Source organism: Notothenia rossii, assembly GCF_949606895.1.
Source record: "Notothenia rossii genome assembly, chromosome: 5".
Classification (NCBI taxonomy): domain Eukaryota; kingdom Metazoa; phylum Chordata; class Actinopteri; order Perciformes; family Nototheniidae; genus Notothenia; species Notothenia rossii.
The window spans coordinates 92,401,293-92,421,261 of NC_136903.1; the positions used below are offsets into that span (position 1 = coordinate 92,401,293).

The 19,969-nt window shown below is 44.4% G+C and overlaps 2 protein-coding genes across 2 annotated transcripts in view; both read right to left on the reverse strand.

The window, feature by feature from the left end:
- Nucleotides 1-9,795, reverse strand: part of LOC307039381 (uncharacterized protein) — an 82,637-nt gene extending 72,842 nt beyond the window's left edge. The window contains exon 1 of the mRNA XM_079681389.1: nucleotides 9,789-9,795. The gene's annotated coding sequence lies outside the window, so the exon portion shown is untranslated. The remainder of the gene's footprint in view (nucleotides 1-9,788) is intronic.
- A 2,548-nt stretch (nucleotides 9,796-12,343) lies between these two features.
- On the reverse strand, nucleotides 12,344-18,987 carry snrpb (small nuclear ribonucleoprotein polypeptides B and B1). Its single transcript, XM_079681028.1, has 7 exons — nucleotides 18,829-18,987; nucleotides 16,971-17,122; nucleotides 15,842-15,953; nucleotides 15,501-15,653; nucleotides 13,183-13,312; nucleotides 12,912-13,037; nucleotides 12,344-12,476 (listed from the first exon to the last, which is right to left on the reverse strand). Exons 1-7 carry the CDS (start codon nucleotides 18,829-18,831, stop codon nucleotides 12,436-12,438), a joined length of 717 nt encoding a protein of 238 aa, XP_079537154.1. The 5' UTR covers nucleotides 18,832-18,987; the 3' UTR covers nucleotides 12,344-12,435.
- Between the last annotated feature and the right edge of the window lie 982 nt (nucleotides 18,988-19,969).

Genomic DNA, 19,969 nt, shown 5'->3' on the forward strand with positions numbered 1-19,969 from the left:
CTGGACATAGTAGACCAGTACTGTAAGAACTGGGCCCTGGCAGTCAATATGAAGAAAACTAATGTCATGGTTTTCCAAAAACGCCCCAGATGTCAGGAGAACAAATACCAGTTTACCATAAATAATCATATCATGGAACATAGTATGAGTTACACCTACCTCGGTTTAACCATAACAGCATCAGGAAGTTTCAACATGGCAGTGAATGCACTCAAAGAAAAAGCCAGAAGAGCTCTTAATGCAATTAAGAGAACATTTTATAATGTCCAAATTCCAATTAAAATCTGGCTCAAAATCTTTGATAGTGTGATCCAGCCCATTGCGCTGTACGGTAGTGAAGTATGGGGTCCACTCAGTCACCAGAGCTATACCCGCTGGGACAAACATCCAACAGAGTCTTTCCATGCAGAATTCTGCAGATACATTTTACGTGTTCAGAGAAAAACACCAACAAATGCATGTAGAGCAGAATTAGGCAGATACCCACTGATCATTAACACTCAAAAGAGAGCACTGACATTCTTTAACCACCTTAGATCCAGCCCCCGAGACACCCTCCACTCCAAAGCCCTCCAAAGCCAAGAGCTAACCCCAGAGAAGAGTCCCCTATGTCAGCTGGTGCTGAGGCTAGCTGCCCCCTCTCAGAGCCACTCTGACCAGTCTCTCAACAACACTGCTCTCCAAACACCAATCACAGTCAAACGCATTAGAACACAATGTAAAGACAACTATTTACAACATTGGGAAGAAGAAAGTAAAAGCCAAAGTAGATTAGAATGTTACCTGGCTCTAAACAGAGAGTATGAGCTGGCAGAGTATCTCTCTACTGTCAGAGATAGAAAGCAGAGACAGATCCTAACCAAGTACAGGCTCAGTGACCACAAACTGCCAATCGAAACAGGAAGACTCAAAAGATCCTGGCAACCAAAAGAGAACAGAACATGTGGTCACTGTACGACAGGTGAGACTGAGACAGAGATGCACTTCCTCCTGAAGTGCCAAACATTCAACCAAGTAAGGAGCATTTATTGGAACAAGTTGAACTCTGTAATCCCAGGTTTCAAGGAGGTTGATGACCTCTCAAGACTGAGCGTACTCCTAGGAGAAGGAGACAAGGCACACCTTGCTGCCCAATATGTATACACATGCCACAACCTGAGGGACAGTGAATGAGACTCACACACACACACACACACACACACACACACACACACACACACACACACACACACACACACACACACACACACACACACACACACACACACACACACACACACACACACACACACACACACACACACGTGTTGAAATGTAATTGTATCACTGTATATATATATCATCAATAATATGTAAAAATTTGAAATGTCTGTTAATGTTGTTAATTATTTTGTATTGTGATGCTTTGGCAACATTGTTTAATTTAACTTTCATGCCAATAAAGCCCCTTTGAATTGAATTGAATTGAATTGAGAGAGAGAGAGAGAGAGAGAGAGAGAGAGACAGAGAGAGAGAGAGAGAGACAGAGGAGAGAGAGAGAGAGACAGAGACAGAGACAGAGAGAGAGAGAGAGACAGAGACAGAGACAGAGACAGAGACAGAGACAGAGAGAGAGAGAGAGAGACAGAGACAGAGACAGAGACAGAGAGGGAGAGAAGGAGAGAGAGACACAGAGAGAGAGAGAGAGAGAGACAGAGAGAGAGAGAGAGAGAGAGGGAGAGAAGGAGAGAGACAGAGAGAGACAGAGAGAGAGAGAGAGAGAGAGGGAGAGAAGGAGAGAGACAGAGAGACAGAGAGAGAGAGAGAGAGAGAGAGAGAGAGAGAGAGAGAGGGAGAGAGAGAGAGAGAGGGAGAGAGACAGAGAGAGACAGAGAGAGAGAGAGAGAGAGAGAGAGCAATGACACGGCGATCTTAAGCTCTTAAAGAGATAAACAAAAATAAGCGACAAGCTAGGACAAGCTAGGAAAAGCTAACACAGTAAAGCAGGCAGGTAGAGAGCCAACAACTACTTCAAATATTTAAAATAAGAACTACAGATTATTCATCAAAAGACAGAAGATTGAAAATAATATTTGCCTCTTATCTGATGGAAGAGGGACATTTACACTAACCGATACAAAGGAATTGCGCACAAATGTGCTAACTGCTAACTAGCGTGCTAAGCAACAACAAAGAAGAGCACCGTGGCTGATGCAACAGTCGGAAGCCCCTCCCCCTTGCACTAGAATACCCAAAGGAGGTAAAGAGCGCACAGGCAAAGAAAGCTTTCAAACTTAAACTTCTAAGAGATAACCCAGAGACATTAACAGCCGACTACAGCCACCAAGGAGACAAGATAGTCATCTGTTACCTCCTGCTGTATACCGACAACACTGAATCCTGGCATAAAGCAATTTGTTCCCACTATGAAGAGCACACAAAGAGAGGAAGTTGTAGTGCCAGGTTCTCATTGGAGATGAGGACAGTGACAACACTATGATGACCGTAAACATTTATCATAATGGAACAATCATGTCCCAAGGGAGCCAGGCCAGTCTGACCTGAGTCCAAGAACATTTCCTTATTTCTAAGGCACTAACAAAGAGAAGGCTAGCAGCGTTAAACAGAGTCCATTCTCTTCGGTTCGAAACATAATCTCAGCAAATCCGACGACTTCTCAGTTGCAGTGGGCGACATTATGGTCACAAGTAAGAAGGAAATGACATACCTAGGATCTATTCTTGAGGCAAACCTCTCCTATGACAAAATGGCATCCAATGTAATAAAAAAAGTCAATCAAAGAACTTCCTCTACCGGATCTCCTCTCTGGTAAAGAACAACACCCTGAAGACTCTGGCAGGAGCACTCATTCAAGGGTAGTATGACTCTGCTTGCACGTCATGGTACCATAGCACCTCTAAGGCGCTACAAATAAAACTTCAAACATCAGAAAATAAACTGGTCAGACTACTGCTTGACCTTTCATCTAGAACCCACCTCACCTCTGCCCACTTTGACAACCTAGGATGGCTTAGAGTAGACGACAGAGTACAGCTACTTGCAATGGGCCTGGTCTACAAGATCCACTACACCTCTCTGGTACCCATACATGTCAAAATTCTTCCCAAAGGTCAAGGAATACCATGATCATAACACCAGAGGGAGCTCCACAAATCATCTAAAACCCAGATTTGGCACAAAAAAAGGGGAATACACGTTTCGCAATTATGCCACAGCAAGGTGGAACGCTCTTCCCACTACTGTAAAGGAAAGTAAAACTATACTTACCTTCAAAACCTCTCTTGAAGAGCACTTTCGGGGGAGAGCATTGCAAAACTGGCTCCGGTAATGGTACAAATCTCAACCTGTCGTACAATGGACAGCTTCCCCCCCCCCCCCCCCCCATCTATGGATATACTCACATTTTAGACTCTGTTACTAACTGGATATCTGTAGACTTGGTATGTCTTAAATGTCCGGTTAGGATGTATTAGAACGAAATCTAAAATGAAAATTGTAAATAATCCATCTATATGTCAAACATGTCTTATATGTCTTAAATGATATGATGAATTGGAAATGGGGGACCCTGATGTAAACAAGACGAAAGTCTTTCTCTGGTCTGCATCCCCTTAACAATTGTATGTTTTGAGCTGTACTGTACTGTACCCAATATACAAGCTGTTAATAAACTTTTCAATCAATCAATCAATCAATCAAGCGTTACCCAGGTCTCAGAGAGACTGCTGCAGCCTGAAGACAAGCTGCAGGGAACAGTGACCCTTATCAGAGAGGAGCAGGAGCTGCAGCCTGAAGACAAGCTGCAGGGAACAGTGACCCTTCTCAGAGAGGAGCAGGAGCTGCAGCCTGAAGACAAGCTGCAGGGAACAATGACCCTTCTCAGAGAGGAGCAGGAGCTGCAGCCTGAAGACAAGCTGCAGGGAACAATGACCCTTCTCAGAGAGGAGCAGGAGCTGCAGCCTGAAGACAATCTGCAGGGAACAATGACCCTTCTCAGAGAGGAGCAGGAGCTGCAGCCTGAAGACAAGCTGCAGGGAACAATGACCCTTCTCAGAGAGGAGCAGGAGCTGCAGCCTGAAGACAAGCTGCAGGGAACAATGACCCTTCTCAGAGAGGAGCAGGAGCTGCAGCCTGAAGACAATCTGCAGGGAACAATGACCCTTCTCAGAGAGGAGCAGGAGCTGCAGCCTGAAGACAAGCTGCAGGGAACAATGACCCTTCTCAGAGAGGAGCAGGAGCTGCAGCCTGAAGACAAGCTGCAGGGAACAATGACCCTTCTCAGAGAGGAGCAGGAGCTGCAGCCTGAAGACAATCTGCAGGGAACAATGACCCTTCTCAGAGAGGAGCAGGAGCTGCAGCCTGAAGACAAGCTGCAGGGAACAATGACCCTTCTCAGAGAGGAGCAGGAGCTGCAGCCTGAAGACAAGCTGCAGGGAACAATGACCCTTCTCAGAGAGGAACAGGAGCTGCAGCCTGAAGACATTCTGCAGGGAACAATGACCCTTCTCAGAGAGAGACTCATCTCTACAGGAGGTAGAGATAGTGGAGATGAGAGAAAATGTTCTCACTCACCATCCAGTGAATCATTTCAGCAGATTAAGGATGAACTCTGCCAGTTAAAGAAAGAATTAAAAACGTCAATACAATAACTAAGAGGAGAAGTGACTGTCCTACAGGAGGACAGGGACATTCTAAAGACAGAAATAACAGCAGTAAAAGAGGAGTTGCACCTCAAACATCAAACCACCCTGAGCCTGAAAGAGCAGCTCCAGAGCCTCACAGCCTCAGCACCGCAGAGACCCCAACCTGCCACGAGTAACACACAACTCACTGGGCCAAGGCCTTCAACCAGCAGCCTTCTGCTCCAGCCTAGCCCACAACCATCACCCAGTAAAACCTCACCAAACCCCACATTGAAACCATTCACCAATGGCCCAGCGCCCCAGCAGGAGCCACAACCATCTACCAGCTACCAGCTAGATAATATTCCTCCTTCCACAATCAAAATAACAACCGACTCAGAAGCGACTGATGCTGAAGTAATCATTCTTATTGACTCAAATGGAAAATTCTTAGATGAAGAACAACTCTTTCCCGGACAAAAAGTTAAAAAAATATGGTGCCCAAGAACAGATAATGCACTCGATGTTCTCACACAGGCCAAACTGGGGGAACCAAACCACATCATTGTGCACACAGGAACTAACAACCTTCGTATAGAGCAGGGATGGGCAACTGGCGGCCCGCGGGCCGCATGTGGCCACCGCCCTCACTTTGTGCGGCCCGCGAGTCAATTTACAAAAATATATTGGTTTCACAGTTGTAAACAAGCAAATCATTTGAACCAGACCCCACTTGTAATTAATAATATTCACCGCTAGAGGGCGCTTCCCATAGCCGTGGGAACATGTTTCAAATGGGGGGTGCTGTGGGGATGACACCAGGGCTGGTTCTGACCAATGTGCTGCCCTATAAGGCAATATTTTAGCTGGCAATGAAAAACCTCTACAAAAGACCAATACACTGCAAAAAGAGAAATATATTGACATGTTGGACAGCTTATATAAAAAGGCTTCAAATGTATTATATATTATAAAATGTTTTAATTGGAGGGGTGAACTTCACATCCTTTAGGGGTGTCCGGGGGTACCCCCCCGGGAAGATTTTTTTTAACATTTTGAAGTAAAATGCTTCAATTTGGTGCACTTTGAGCGCCCAATTAGAGACTGATCTAGGGGGTACAACTCTAAACACCCATATGAAAAAGATCGGTTTGCATTTTATCAATCAAATAAGTAGGTATGTGAACATTTCCAATAACCTACCATAGCCAATAACAAATACATGTAACTTATTTTATTTGTGTTGTTCATTCATATCTTATTTTACAAGTTAACATTTATTTATTTATGTATATTTTAAAATCTCTCCAGTTTTAAACGATATTTTTGGTTTACTGTCCTATAGTAGGCTATAGGTTGGAATGATTTCAAACCTGTTTTTATTTATCCTAATAATTATAAAGGTGTGCATTGGAAATATTTGTTTACATAAATTGTGATCAAAACGTTTGAGACCCACTGAGATAACTTCGACTAAAGTGAACTATCTAAGCCCTCAGAGTCCTTTACCTCACTGAGCCTCTCAGTCTGACAGGAGAGGACTCTCCCTCCACATTATTGTAGAAACAGCTTCTTATATCCGTTAGCGCAGCAGAAGCTAACAACAATCCCCGCCGGTACCGCGGTATCCCCTCTCTCTATCTCTCTCACTTTGGCTGTGAGCTGCGGGCGCCTGCTAAGCCAACATCCCCCACTTCATCACTCACAGCGCCCATCGTACGGGGCAAATGGAAAATGTAACCGGGGAAAAGGGTGTTATCTTTACTTAATTATGAATGTTGTTACATCAAGGCTGAAAATTCGTTTTTTTTTTATTATATCTTGTGGAAGTGCAGATCCCCTGTCCTCCACCAGGGGGTGCTGCAGCACCCTCAGCACCCCTACTTCCCACGGCCCTGGCGCTTCCCCCAAATTCATGAGGCCTGCAGCCAAGTGTATATTGTCTTCTGTTTACCTCGCGGCTTTCCTCCGTTAGCGGGAAAAGAAACATGAGCGCCCAAAAAAGAAAACTGAACCTAGAAAACCGTCTCTTTCAGACAAAATGGGAAATAGATTATCTGTTTACAGAATTCAAAGGCAAACCTATGTGTTTGGTGTGTCTTGAAACTAAATCGGCAATGAAGGACTACAATTTAAGTCGCCACTACAACAGCACCCATAAAGACAAATATGAAAAGCACAGAGGAGCTGCCAGAGTCGCCATCGTTGCTGACCTAAAAGGGAAAATATGCAGCAGACCTTTTTTACCAGAGCCACGACTACACAGCAATCGTCTCTCACGGCGTCTTATGCCGTTTCCCTTGAGCTTGCTAAAGCTAAGAAGCCCCTGTCTGACGGCGAAATGGTGAAGAGTTGTGCAGTCCAGATGGCTAAAGCATTCGGAGATGACAACATGGCTAAAAACTTTGAAACCGTCTCTTTGTCCCGTCGGACAGTGACACCAAGAATATTTGATATACCATCATATCATATCATATCATGTCGAACAAAAGGTAAAACAAGTCATGCATGACTGTGCATACTTTTCCTTAGCGTTGGATGAGAGCACTGATGTGACTGATGTGAGCCAGCTTCTCATCTACACACGGGCCATTAACAGTTCCTTTGAAGTGCACGAGGAGTTATTGAAACTGGCTTCTTTGCATGGCACTACCAAAGGACAAGATATTTTCGCCGCTGTTGAAAATGTTGTAAGTGCGCACGGAGGATTTCACAAGCTCTCAGCTGTTGTTACCGATGGTGCGCCAGCCATGCAAGGAAAGCGCACTGGATTCGCCGGCCTCCTCCGCCAGAGTGGCGTTGACTGTCCAATAGTGCACTGCATCATACATCAGGTGGGTAACATTATTGTTAGCTATTCTAATGATTTTGAATGTGGGCATGCTCTGTGTGCCAAATCAAGGAACTTTAGCCATGTCATGGATTTAGTTACCAAGACTACTAATCTCATTCGAGGAGGGAACCGGTCTCTCAATCACAGGAAGTTTATAGCCTTTTTGGATGAAGTGAACGCCGTGTACGGTGATTTACAGATGCACAGAGAGATAAGGTGGATGAGCCGTGGACAATGCTTGGAGAGGTTTTTTGCGCTACGCGCAGAAATCCCTGTGTTCTTGGAGGACACCATCCGATGTGATACAAGTGCGTACTGCGCAAAACTCAGGAATACAGATTTTCTTCTCGACATGACTTTCCTTGCGGACATTACCTCGCATCTTAATCACCTGAATATGCGGTTACAGGGAAGATGCCAAACCGTGTCGGATCTATATGCGCACATGAACGCATGTGTTACTAAACTGACTCTGTTTAAAGACGGATTTTCAGCCGACCGTCCTAACCTGGCGCACTTCCCGTCATGTGAAGAGATGCGCAAAGATGCCCCCGAATGTGAGAAAACATTACCCAAGTACAGAGCCCACATAGAAACCCCCCTCTCGGCAGCAATCATCGAGCAGCCCCCTGAGTTGCAGCTTGAAATGTGCGAACTACAGTCAGCCCCCTTTCTAGCAAAGCGCCAGGAGAGGGGAATTTCCTTTTGGAGACTGCTACCCGAGTCCCGCTTTCCACTCCTCAGGGATTTTGCGCTCTCAATGGCCAGCATGTTTGGCAGCACTTACATCTGCGAGAGCAACTTCTCTATGATGAAGCACATCAAGTCAAGGGAGAGAAACAGACTGACAGATGAGACACTGTTCCATCTCATGCAAATCAGATGTACAAATGTTGATATTGACATTCAGTCTATTGTGCAGCAGCAGGAGAGGCCACAAGTATCTCATTAAGAGTATAGCTTACTGATCCAGCTGTGGGTGGAGTTCAGAAAAATGCATATGTTCTTGGTTTTATGTATGGAATGTGAGGGAAGCATAGAAACACAATACAAAGATGAATATTCGTTGTTAAACTCAGTGTTGGTGTTTGGTACAATAAACATTTATTGCCTATATATATTTAGTTATTTTCATTAAATTAGTAGCTAAAGTTTGCTATTTAAATGTTGTGGATATAGTATCCTGCCGATGGAAGTGAATGGTCACGAAGTGGCCCTCTGGTAGTGAGGACATTTTTTTTTGGCCCTCACTATCCTCAAAGTTGCCCATCCCTGGTATAGAGCAAGAGAGAGTAGCTGAATCTGTGACGAGAGTGGCGCTAAAGGCTACGCAGAGTTTCCCAAACTCTAAAATAACTGTCTCCACAATCCTGCCCAGAAGAGACTTCCACCCTCTCACTATCCATAGGATCAATTCAGAGATCTCCAGAGGATGTGCTGAAATGCCCAATGTCCACCTGGCACATCACCCCAGCCTCAGCATTCACAGCCTCCATGACCACGTTCACCTCCGTAAGGACATTGTAAAAGTCTTTGCTAAGACACTTAAAGATGTGGCCTTAGGACGAAGCCAGGGCGGAGCCTCTGTTAGCCGCGGGCGAGCTAGCCAGCGTATAACTGGACCACCCCTATCACCACCTGCAAGAGAATATCGCAGATATCCCCTTGGATCAGGCCCCTACCCCCCTCCACCATTATTACCTCACCTTCAGAGCCACCCACCCAGAACCAGAGCCATACAAGCAAGACAGGCCAGCACCACTCCAATAAACTCAAGGCCCACACCAGGATATCAGCCCTGCCCCCCGTTTCAGCAACCAGCTCAGAAAAGCTACGCCACTGAAGACCCCACCAAACATCGACAGGAGCCGACCTGGGAGAGATCACACACCTTCTTAGCCTAATATGCACCAAACTGATGAGTCAGGTCGTATAAGACTTAACTACACACACACACACACACACACACACACACACACACACACACACACACACACACACACACACACACACACACACACACACACACACACACACACACACACACACACACACACACACACACACATATAATATATCATAACTCACTTGTTTCAATCATAAACTTGGTTAAAACACACTAAATCAGTCAGACTTCAGACGGGCCACTCCCCTGTCACATGTTATGAAACTCTGAAGGCTCAAAAACCAGGAAATAAAAAGAGTTCCTATCATTTGAAGAGGTCTCATTGGACTCTAAATAATATATATATTTATGAACACATTATTTTCTCACATACAGTTTAACAGAGTAAATAGTGTGTTAAAAAGCAGATCCTGGTGTTAACACTCACCCTGTTGTCGAAGTATCAAATGGCGTCTGGCAGTCTCACTTCCTACTTCCCTCCCTGGGTGGAGCTCAAACACCCCCGCCTCAGTTAGTACACATTTACTGACACAAACATTTGTATCATCTGTTGTAGACAGGGCCGTGGGAAGTAGGGGTGCTGAGGGTGCTGCAGCACCCCCTGGTGGAGGACAGGGGATATGCACTTCCACAAGATTATAATACAAATATAATTTTAAAAAAATGAATTTTCAGCCTTGATGTAACAACATTCATAATTAAGTAAAGATGACTCCCTTTTCACCCCGGTTACATTTTCCATTTGCCCCGTACGATGGGCGCTGTAAGTGATGAAAGTGGGGGATGTTGGCTTATCAGGCGCCCGCAGCTCACAGCCAGCGTGGGAGAGAGAGAGAGAGAGGGATAGATAGATTGAGAGAGGGGGTGCACCGGTACCGGCTGGGATTGTTGTTAGCTTCTGCTGCGCTAACGGATATAAGAAGATGTTTCTACAATAATGTGGAGGGAGAGCTCTCCTGTCAGACTGAGAGGCTCAGTGAGGTAAAAGACTCTGAGTGTTTAGATAGTTGAGTGGGTCTCAAATGTTTTGATCACAATTTATGTAAACAAATATTTCCAAGGCACTCCTTTATAATTATTAGGCTGAATAAAAGCAGGTTTGAAATCATTCCAATGTATACTATAGGACAGTAAACCAAAAATATTGTTTAAAACTGGAGAGATTTAAAAATATGCATAAATAAATAAATGTTAACTGATGAGATATAAATGAACCACAAAAATAAAATAAGTTAGCCTACATTTATTTATTATTGGCTATGGTAGGTTATTGGATATGTTCACATACAAACCGATCTTTTTCATATGGGTGTTTAGAGTTGTATCCCCTAGATCAGTCTCTAGCAATTGTGCACCCCCGGACCCCCCAAGAAGATGTGAAGTCCACCCCCAATTAAAACATGTTATAATACTAAATACATTTGAAGCCTTTCTATATAAGCTGTCCAACATGTCAATACGTTTCTGTGTTTGTAGTGTATTGGTCTTTTGTAGAGGTTTTTCATTGGAAGCTAAAATCTTGCCTAGGGCAGCACATTGGTCAGAACCAGCCCTGGTGTCATCCCCACAGCACCCCCCATTTGAAACATGTTCCCACGGCTATGGCCACACCTCATTTACTGATATCAAAATCCTTCGGGATCGCTTAAACAGGTTTAGCAGGTCGTCTGAATTGAAACAGCAGTTCATTGAACCTGGTTCTTCGGGAGTTAATAGAGGTGAGATCTTGCTGACGTTGGTGGATCTGAGCCAAGCAGTAAACTGACACAGACTCAATAACTTCTGTTAGGTCAATTAGTAGGTCTGAGTCATTTGCCGGAATAAATTATCAGGACCCCTGACTCCAACAGCTGGGAAACTGCTCTCATGTTAAGAAGCATCAGATCAGTGCATGCGCTGCATCGTCCAATCAGTGAGTGATACACAGTAAGGGGGCGGGGCGAGTGGATGCACCGGAGGATGGTCCTCCTCGATTATCGCTCCTCCGTTATCGATCCTCGGTCCTCTGGCACAAATAAGCGCCATGGGACGCTCCTCAAGATGGCGCAGAAAAATCAACTTCCGGTGAGACCGAGGACCGAGGAAATGAAAAATAAGTCACTTGAGATCCACCCATAGATGTGCCCGTTTCGTGTTTGAACTCGATGTTCAATAACACTTTTACTTTTTTTTTTTGCTGTTCAGTCAGCAGGAAGTGTTTTAAGGCAGAAATAAATACAAAATAAGGAAGCAAAACGTTTCACAAGGTTTTATTTAAGAGGAACAAACTGTGAGAAATGATGCATACTGAAAGTAAATCCTCCCAGCAGTACATCAAGTCTCTACTTTAAAGAGTCCTCTCCTGCTGATGTTCAGGTGTATATCAGTATGTAGTGTCTCTACTTTAAAGAGTCCTCTCCTGCTGATGTTCAGGTGTATATCAGTATGTAGTGTCTCTACTTTAAAGAGTCCTCTCCTGCTGATGTTCAGGTGTATATCAGTATGTAGTGTCTCTACTTTAAAGAGTCCTCTCCTGCTGATGTTCAGGTGTATATCAGTATGTAGTGTCTCTACTTTAAAGAGTCCTCTCCTGCTGATGTTCAGGTGTATATCAGTATGTAGTGTCTCTACTTTAAAGAGTCCTCTCCTGCTGATGTTCAGGTGTATATCAGTATGTAGTGTCTCTACTTTAAAGAGTCCTCTCCTGCTGATGTTCAGGTGTATATCAGTATGAAGTGTCTCTACTTTAAAGAGTCCTCTCCTGCTGATGTTCAGGTGTATATCAGTATGTAGTGTCTCTACTTTAAAGAGTCCTCTCCTGCTGATGTTCAGGTGTATATCAGTATGAAGTGTCTCTACTTTAAAGAGTCCTCTCCTGCTGATGTTCAGGTGTATATCAGTATGTAGTGTCTCTACTTTAAAGAGTCCTCTCCTGCCGAGTCATGTGATAAAGGTACATATTCGTCTTCCAGGTTGATATAGTAACTGATAGCCAGGCAGAAATTCAAACCATCCTGAAGAAACTTTATTTAAAAAACACAAAACATTAAAAAATGAAAAACCTATACAACAGGTGAGTCTGAGGGGGCGGGGCTTCAGGGTCTGGGAGGCGGTCTCATCCCAGGTGGGGGAGGTCCTACAACAGAAGGAAAGGTCCGTTAATGCTTCACATTCACACATAAAACACAACATTTCATACGGATAATTAAAGATGTCGTTAATTCCCCTCAGCGTCAGGAAACGGGAGATCTGATTGGCCTACAGCTCATTCAAGGCTTTTATTGTCATTTGTACATAGCTAGTGTAGTTATATCAATACAAGTCACAGGCTCCTCCCACATAGCAACACAATAAAACAGACAATAGTGCAAGTAAATAGAATATAATATTAATAGTGCAGAATAGTCTACAAGTAATTGGAACATTGATAAGTTGCAAACGGATGAATGTTATGGATGTCCTTTCAAAAGTTCAGGTGTTTAACAGTCAGTCAGCTGGGGAGGGCGGAGCTATTAATGGCGCTCCCATCTGATTGGCTGCTGTAAGGCATCGCCATGGTCTCACAGCTTACCTCTCATGCCGGGAGGAGGCGGCCTCATGCCAGGGGGGGGCATTCCCATTGGAGCTCCTCGACCAGGGGGCATCCCCATTGGAGGGCCCATCGGAGGCCTCATGCCAGGGGGCGGGCCCATCATACCTGGGGACAGGAGACGGCTGTTATTATGGGATGTCACTTTAAAAATGTTTGTTAATAATAATAATGTACATTTCCCCGCTACAGGTGGAGGGGTTCTGAAGTGGTTTCTCTTCAGGTGAACCTGTGCTCAGCGAGTATTGATCACCTGGGGGCGGGGCTCCTCGGCCCATCGGGGGCGGGGCTCCTCGTCCAGGTGGATACTGTGTCGGGGCCCCGGCGATACTGGCTCCTGCTGCTGCCGCGGCAACCGTCCCTCTGCCCTGGGGGGTCATCACCTGGAGACAAACAGGAAGTCATTACCTGAACACACACACACACACACACACACACACCAGAGGGGTGACTACGAAACCAGATTAGGGGTTATCAGCTATGTTGAGCCTAAAGAGTTTTCCGTACTAAGGAGGTGGCTATCTTTTAACCTGGCTAGATCACCATGGAGACATAAACTGCTCCGGACCAGACTCAATCATAGTTTAGGATTCAAATCAGCAAATACCACCACTCACAAACTAGTCCCTTTTAAAAAGCCCATCTTAGTAGTCAATCCATCAGCGGTAAATATGCCTAACTACGGGATTATATGCCGGGGTGCACACAACTTTCTCAGTGAGGTACTCAAATGAGTACCTGAGTCAGTGTATCGCGAATGTCAGGGGCGGGGGGTGGTAGTGGAGTATGAAGCCCTCTGTATCGCGAATGTCAAGGGGGGGGGGGGGGGGGGGGGGGGCTGGTGGTATTGGAGTGCAGAGCTTCGTGACCACAGAGCGTGTGAACGTTGTGATCAGCTGTTTTAGTGCTGCTGTACAGACCGACATTAACAGCAGCCCGGTGATCTAACCGCCTTCTGGAAAAGCTTCACAAGTACGTCGGTACGCAAATGCGCTTTGTGACACTACGCATTTCAGATTGTTGCCGCGCATGCGTACCACTTATGTGCACCGCTGATTATATGACAGTTATATATGTAAACGTGCGAAGTTCTAACGTTATACAATCAATCAAATTGTACTAATTCTTCGTACGTGTCAACCTACTGGTGATAAACCTGTTTGTAATTCTGATGTGAAAAACCTTCCACAAATGCATTCAAAAGATTTCAAACCAATAACAGGGCTCAACGCTAACTTTTAAAAGTGTTGCCAGGCAACCAGGCATCAGCTTTTGGTTGCCAAAACTGAAAATAGGGTTGCCATTTTTAGAAACCTTATATTTAAATAATGAAGATACTATACAGTTATACATCAACTTAATCATGAACATGTGACACAAAAGAATGTTCAAATGCTTTACAATAAGTAATTAACACAATTAATTTAAACCTAAGTGGTAGGAAACGTGTCCACCCTCAATGGCTGGTATACTAAACACCAGTAGAGCAGCTGTCTCCCTTTCAAATGTGGGTTCTCTTGACCTTTGTGCTGACCCTCACCATAGATCCACTGTCCCTTCAGCATGGAAGTCTTTGATCCTTCGTTTTGAGATGTTGACGGGTTGGCTGAACTTTTTACCCCACAGTCAAACAACTTCATTTGCTTCGCCATTTTTTGTAAAACAAACACACGGCCCACGTGAGTAAACGTGCATGGCTTTCTGGCTCCGTAATCACACCAACGCACGTGCAACTGAAGTCTCAGGTTCAGAGTGGTCACAACAATAATTAAATATCACTCTTAATCAGTGTTGGGACTAACGCGTTACTGTAACGCCGTTATCTTTGGCAGTAACTCGTACTCTAACGCGTTATTTTTTTAAATTCAGTAACTCAGTTCTCGTTACTACATGGTGCGTTACTCCGTTGTTATTTTTATATAGTCTCGGCTCCCAGACGTTTTTGAGCGGCGCCAACAGCGAGGCGAACAGAGATGAGAACTGTTCTTAAGTACTTGAGTAAATGTACTTGGATACTTCCTGTGTCACATGAGGAGACGCTGTGGGCGTGTTTGTGTTTACTAACAAGACTATCGGAGGCGGAGCTCAAGAGGAGTTTCTCCGCCTGGAGATATTCTCACTATTTCACTTTTGTCGAGCACAAAGAAAAGAAGGTTTTAGTTCAATGTAAGTTGTGTCTTGGCGGGTCAAAGATCCTATCTTGATCAACAGATTGTATTATTCTCCAAAGCAGTAACAGTACTGAAATGAAGGCTATAAGGGCATTCATGGGAGCCCTTTTTTTAAGTAACTAATGCGTTACTGTTCAAAGTAACTAGTAACGGTAACTAGTTACTGGTTTTCAGTAACTAGCACAACACTGCTCTTAATACAACAAATATTTAACATTGATTTATTTTGGGTGCACCTTTAGCTGTCCCTATTTCTTTATGTTAGAAACTGGTTGCCACTGATTGTAACCAAAGGCCAAGAAGTGGTTGACATTTTTTCTGAATGGTTGCCAACGGCAACCTGGCAACCGTTACTGTCGAGCCCTGAATCAAAAAAATGCGCAAATGTGAAACGGATTACCTGCTGTGAAGGCCCGCCCACTCCTCTGACGGGCCCAGCGAGCCCAGCTGGAGCCTGAGGCATCGGAGCTCCAGCTGGAACACCTCGTCCCGCCGCCCGACCCACACCTGGGCCTCCTGCCACGCCGGCCAATGGGACGCGAGCAATGCCCGTCTGTGAGGAGAGGATAGAGGGAGTTTGTTAGAATAAAATGTCTCATTGTTAGGAAGAAGCTAGAAGACATACTTTATTAACCCCTCACGGGGAAACTTCTTTCTCCTCTTCGTAGGTTTTACACACAAAATGGAAGAAATACATGCACACACAGAGGATACACACGCAAGCACATGTAGCTCACTCACATCTTTAGGGGGTGGGCCCTCCACCGTCATGGACACCAGGTTCTCCCCGCGCAGCAGGACCAGACCCAGAACCCTCTTCTCCTCACGCTCCGGCTGCTTAGAGTTCTTAGGCCTTCACACAGAGACACACAGCATTAATACATCTATATATAATAACTAGCCATTTCAAAGCTGACTGAGTGGAATCACATTCCTTTATTTGTCCTACGGGGACATGTTGCATTTCTTCAACAGCAGAAGTGTGGTGCAGATAAAGAGAATAGCCCTTTAGACCTTCTGCGGGAATTTAATATTCTGTTCTTGTACACATCATATTTACATGTATAAAGACTTCTTGCACTATTTTTATTATATATGCTGCAGTGTTGGAGGAGCTCAGGTCAGAAGAATGTCATTGCCATGTCTACTCTGTAGCTGCTGAGACAATACAACCTTTAAAGGAGTTCTGAAACTAAGAAATAAGAAGCAGTGACTTCACTTGACCTTCACTTGACCTTCACTTGACCTTCCTGAACTGGTGAGTATACACACGCCTTTATTAACACACGCCTTTATTAACACACGCCTTCATTCACACACGCCTCCATCAACACACGTCTCCATGAACACACGTCTCCATGAACACACGTCTTCATTAACACGCGTCCCCATTAACACGCGTCCCCACTAACACGCGTCTCCATTAACACGCGTCCCCACTAACACGCGTCTCCATTAACACGCGTCTCCATTAACACGCGTCTCCATTAACACGCGTCCCCATTAACACGCGTCCCCACTAACACGCGTCTCCATTAACACGCGTCTCCATTAACACGCGTCTCCATTAACACGCGTCCCCATTAACACGCGTCTCCATTAACACGCGTCCCCACTAACACGCGTCCCCATTAACACGCGTCTCCATTAACACGCGTCTCCATTAACACGCGTCCCCATTAACACGCGTCTCCATTAACACGCGTCCCCATTAACACGCGTCCCCATTAACACGCGTCTCCATTAACACGCGTCTCCATTAACACGCGTCTTCATTAACACACGTCTCCATTAACACGCGTCTCCATTAACACGCGTCTTCATTAACACGTCTCCATTAACACACGTCTTCATTAACACTGATCCTCACTTGATCTTCCTGAACTCGTCGCAGTCGCACAGGATCAGGTTCATGTGTTTGTCGAAGGCCTTGAATGTGCCGATGAAGATGCGGCCGTCCTGCAGGATGCACCTCATCCTGAAGTCGATGTGCTGCAGCATCTTGCTGCTCTTCCCCACCGTCTGAGGACCAATCAGAAACAGCCTCAGTGACATCATCATGTAACACTCAACATTTCCCCTTACAATAAAAAAAAAGTCATGAATAAACCGCATTATAGAAACCGGAGATACGGAATATTCGTCCCTTCTTCACGTAAGTATTATTCTTGGTACGTGCGGGTTATCTGTCGCCACCTTTTTTCAGACTCGCTAAATAACCCTACGTCGCAAAGAGAGATTCATTTTGTTTCTCAAAACAACAAACATTGAGGTCCAAAGGTTCCCGTGGAGGAGCCAGCTAGCCACTATTAAAAGTGGCCACAGATAACCCACAAGTACCTTGTTCTCAAGTATTAGTACAGAAAGAAGACCCTGCCCTCTCCCCTCCCTGATGGACACTACCCTCTCAGGGAACTCACCTGTGTGACCTGCTGGAGGCGCTACAGGTGAGTTTAAACGAAAGTCTCTTCCCCAGAGCGATCATTGCACTTTTACCCCTTAGCATTTAGCAAATTATTAATCTATATATCATATTCCATTAACTTGTAAATAGACTCTTCTTGCACTATTTGTATTTACTTTCACATCTCAAAACATTCTCTTGCACTCTGTCCTATATATATATATATATATATATATATTCATGTTGCTCTGGAGAAGGACTTCAGTTCTTCATTTGCATATCTACACTGTAGCTGCTGAGGACGTGATGATAGAGACTTGAATCTAGTCTTCGTCCCCTGTGCAATAACCCATGCCTGTGCTAAACTCACTTAAATGTATACATACTATATAGGCTATGTACTACTGAATCTATGCCTGCACTTTATTTTGTACACAAATATGAATGCTGTGTGTCTTTGTTTTTGTATATTTCTGAATGTTTGATGCTACCTTAAGGAGTGGGTATAAGGACAATAAAGCTTCCTAATCTACTTGTTTTTAAGTATAACATCTGAGTACTTCTCCCGCTTCTGAGTAACTGTGACGCCTAGGAGTAACTACTGTTGTGAAGACACGTGATAAACTAAATAATGTTAGCTTAGCATCGCTAGCCTTAGCTCGTTGACCCAGTGTTCAATAACATCTTTCATTCATGGAACTTAACCCACGACACCGGGCAGCTAACGGCTAACAGACACACTTAAACACTCGGCTTTGTACTACTGAATATCATTTCCTGCACTTTATTTTGTTACACAAATATGAATGCTGTGTTTTTGGTTGTTGCATATTTCTGAATGTTTTGAGTAGCTCTTCTCTTTCCCCTGTACATGGTTAAGGACAATAAAGGCGTCTGTTCTACTTGTACTTAAGTGTATCATCTGAGTACTTCTGCCACAGAGAGTAACTACTGTTGTGAAGAAGACACGTGCAGAGTATCAATAAACTAAATACTATTAGCTTAGCATCACTAGCTTTAGCTCGTTGCAACATAACATCTTTCATTCATGGACCTTAACCCACGACACCGGGCAGCTAACGGCTAACAGACACACGTAAACACCGGTGAGTTAACGGCTGCTTCACAGAGCCGTTAACAGACCGGGTTGTGTGAACACTAAACAAGAAATAAACTCATTATCGATCCGTTAACCGACGTACGAGCGACGTTACCCAGACTCCCGCCATTACACTAACCCAGGACTAACCGGGCCGATCCGGGATAAATCATCCTCCCCCAGCAGCCGTCAGCCCGCTCCCTCTCTCCCCGGATGATCACTCACCATGTTTGCGGTTCTGATGGCTCCGATGCAGACGGATTCACCAAACAAACCAGAAAAATTCGACCTGCGGAGATTCCGCCAAGCCCGTCTTTATGAGAGATTCACAGGAAGTGACGCTGAGAGATTCACAGGAAGTGATGCTCCGGCTGCGGCGCCGTGGAGGTAGCTCGAGTCCAAACAAACACATGGCACATTGGTTCCGCTTCAGGGTTTATTATCATGACGTTTAAGGTGCATTACCGCCACCTACTCTGCTGGAGTGTGGACCACAAATCATGGGGGACATATCAGTGAGCTACAAGGAAGAAACAATTATAAAAAACAAAAATAAATTACTTTTTAAGAACTCAAATACAGTTGCCCTTCTCACAACTAAATAAGTTCTTAAGATTTAATAATACTACTCCACATTTCTTTACCTTTCTCTTCAGTTTCTCTCTGTATGTTTTATCTATCAGTCAGATAACATGTCGGACCGTTGCTTAGTCTGATCCACATCACATGCTGCTGATGGGTGTTTCCCAATTAGATGCAATGTTGTATTTAATCCGGTGTGCCCTAATCTCAGTCTTGTAATAATGTTTTGCTCAGTTGTTTTAAAACCTGCTACTTTTTCCTGTATTTTATAAAAACCCTTTTTCCTTCATCCCACTGCTTTGCCGTTCCTCCATGATATCTTTCCGTATTATTGCTTTGGTGCACTGATTCCTTCTTTAAATTTAGATTTTATTAAACAATTATTTAAATACAATCTGAAAAAGGCACATCATCTACACATCAGGTTCTATACAATAATTCATATTGAGGGCATGAACAGAAGAAAAAAACAACGGAGAATAACAAAACTCTCAGGTATTAAAACAGAAGATAGATAGATAGATAGATAGATAGATAGATAGATAGATAGATAGATAGATAGATAGATAGATAGATAGATAGATAGATAGATAGATAGATAGATAGATAGATAGATGGATGGATGGATGGATGGATGGATGGATGGATGGATGGACGGACGGACGGACAGACAGACAGACAGACAGACAGACAGACAGACAGACAGACAGACAGACAGACAGACAGACAGACAGACAGACAGACAGACAGATAGATAGTTCCACTCACTTATTTAGAAAAGAGA

Excerpts from the sequence above, each read along its gene's own strand:
- snrpb (XM_079681028.1), bottom strand. Across the intron at positions 13,313-15,500 it reads TGGGCGGGCCTTCACAGCAG|GTGATGACCCCCCAGGGCAG; the intron begins GTAATCCGTTTC and ends GTTTGTCTCCAG. Across the intron at positions 13,038-13,182 it reads CCGAGGAGCCCCGCCCCCAG|GTATGATGGGCCCGCCCCCT; the intron begins GTGATCAATACT and ends TCCTGTCCCCAG.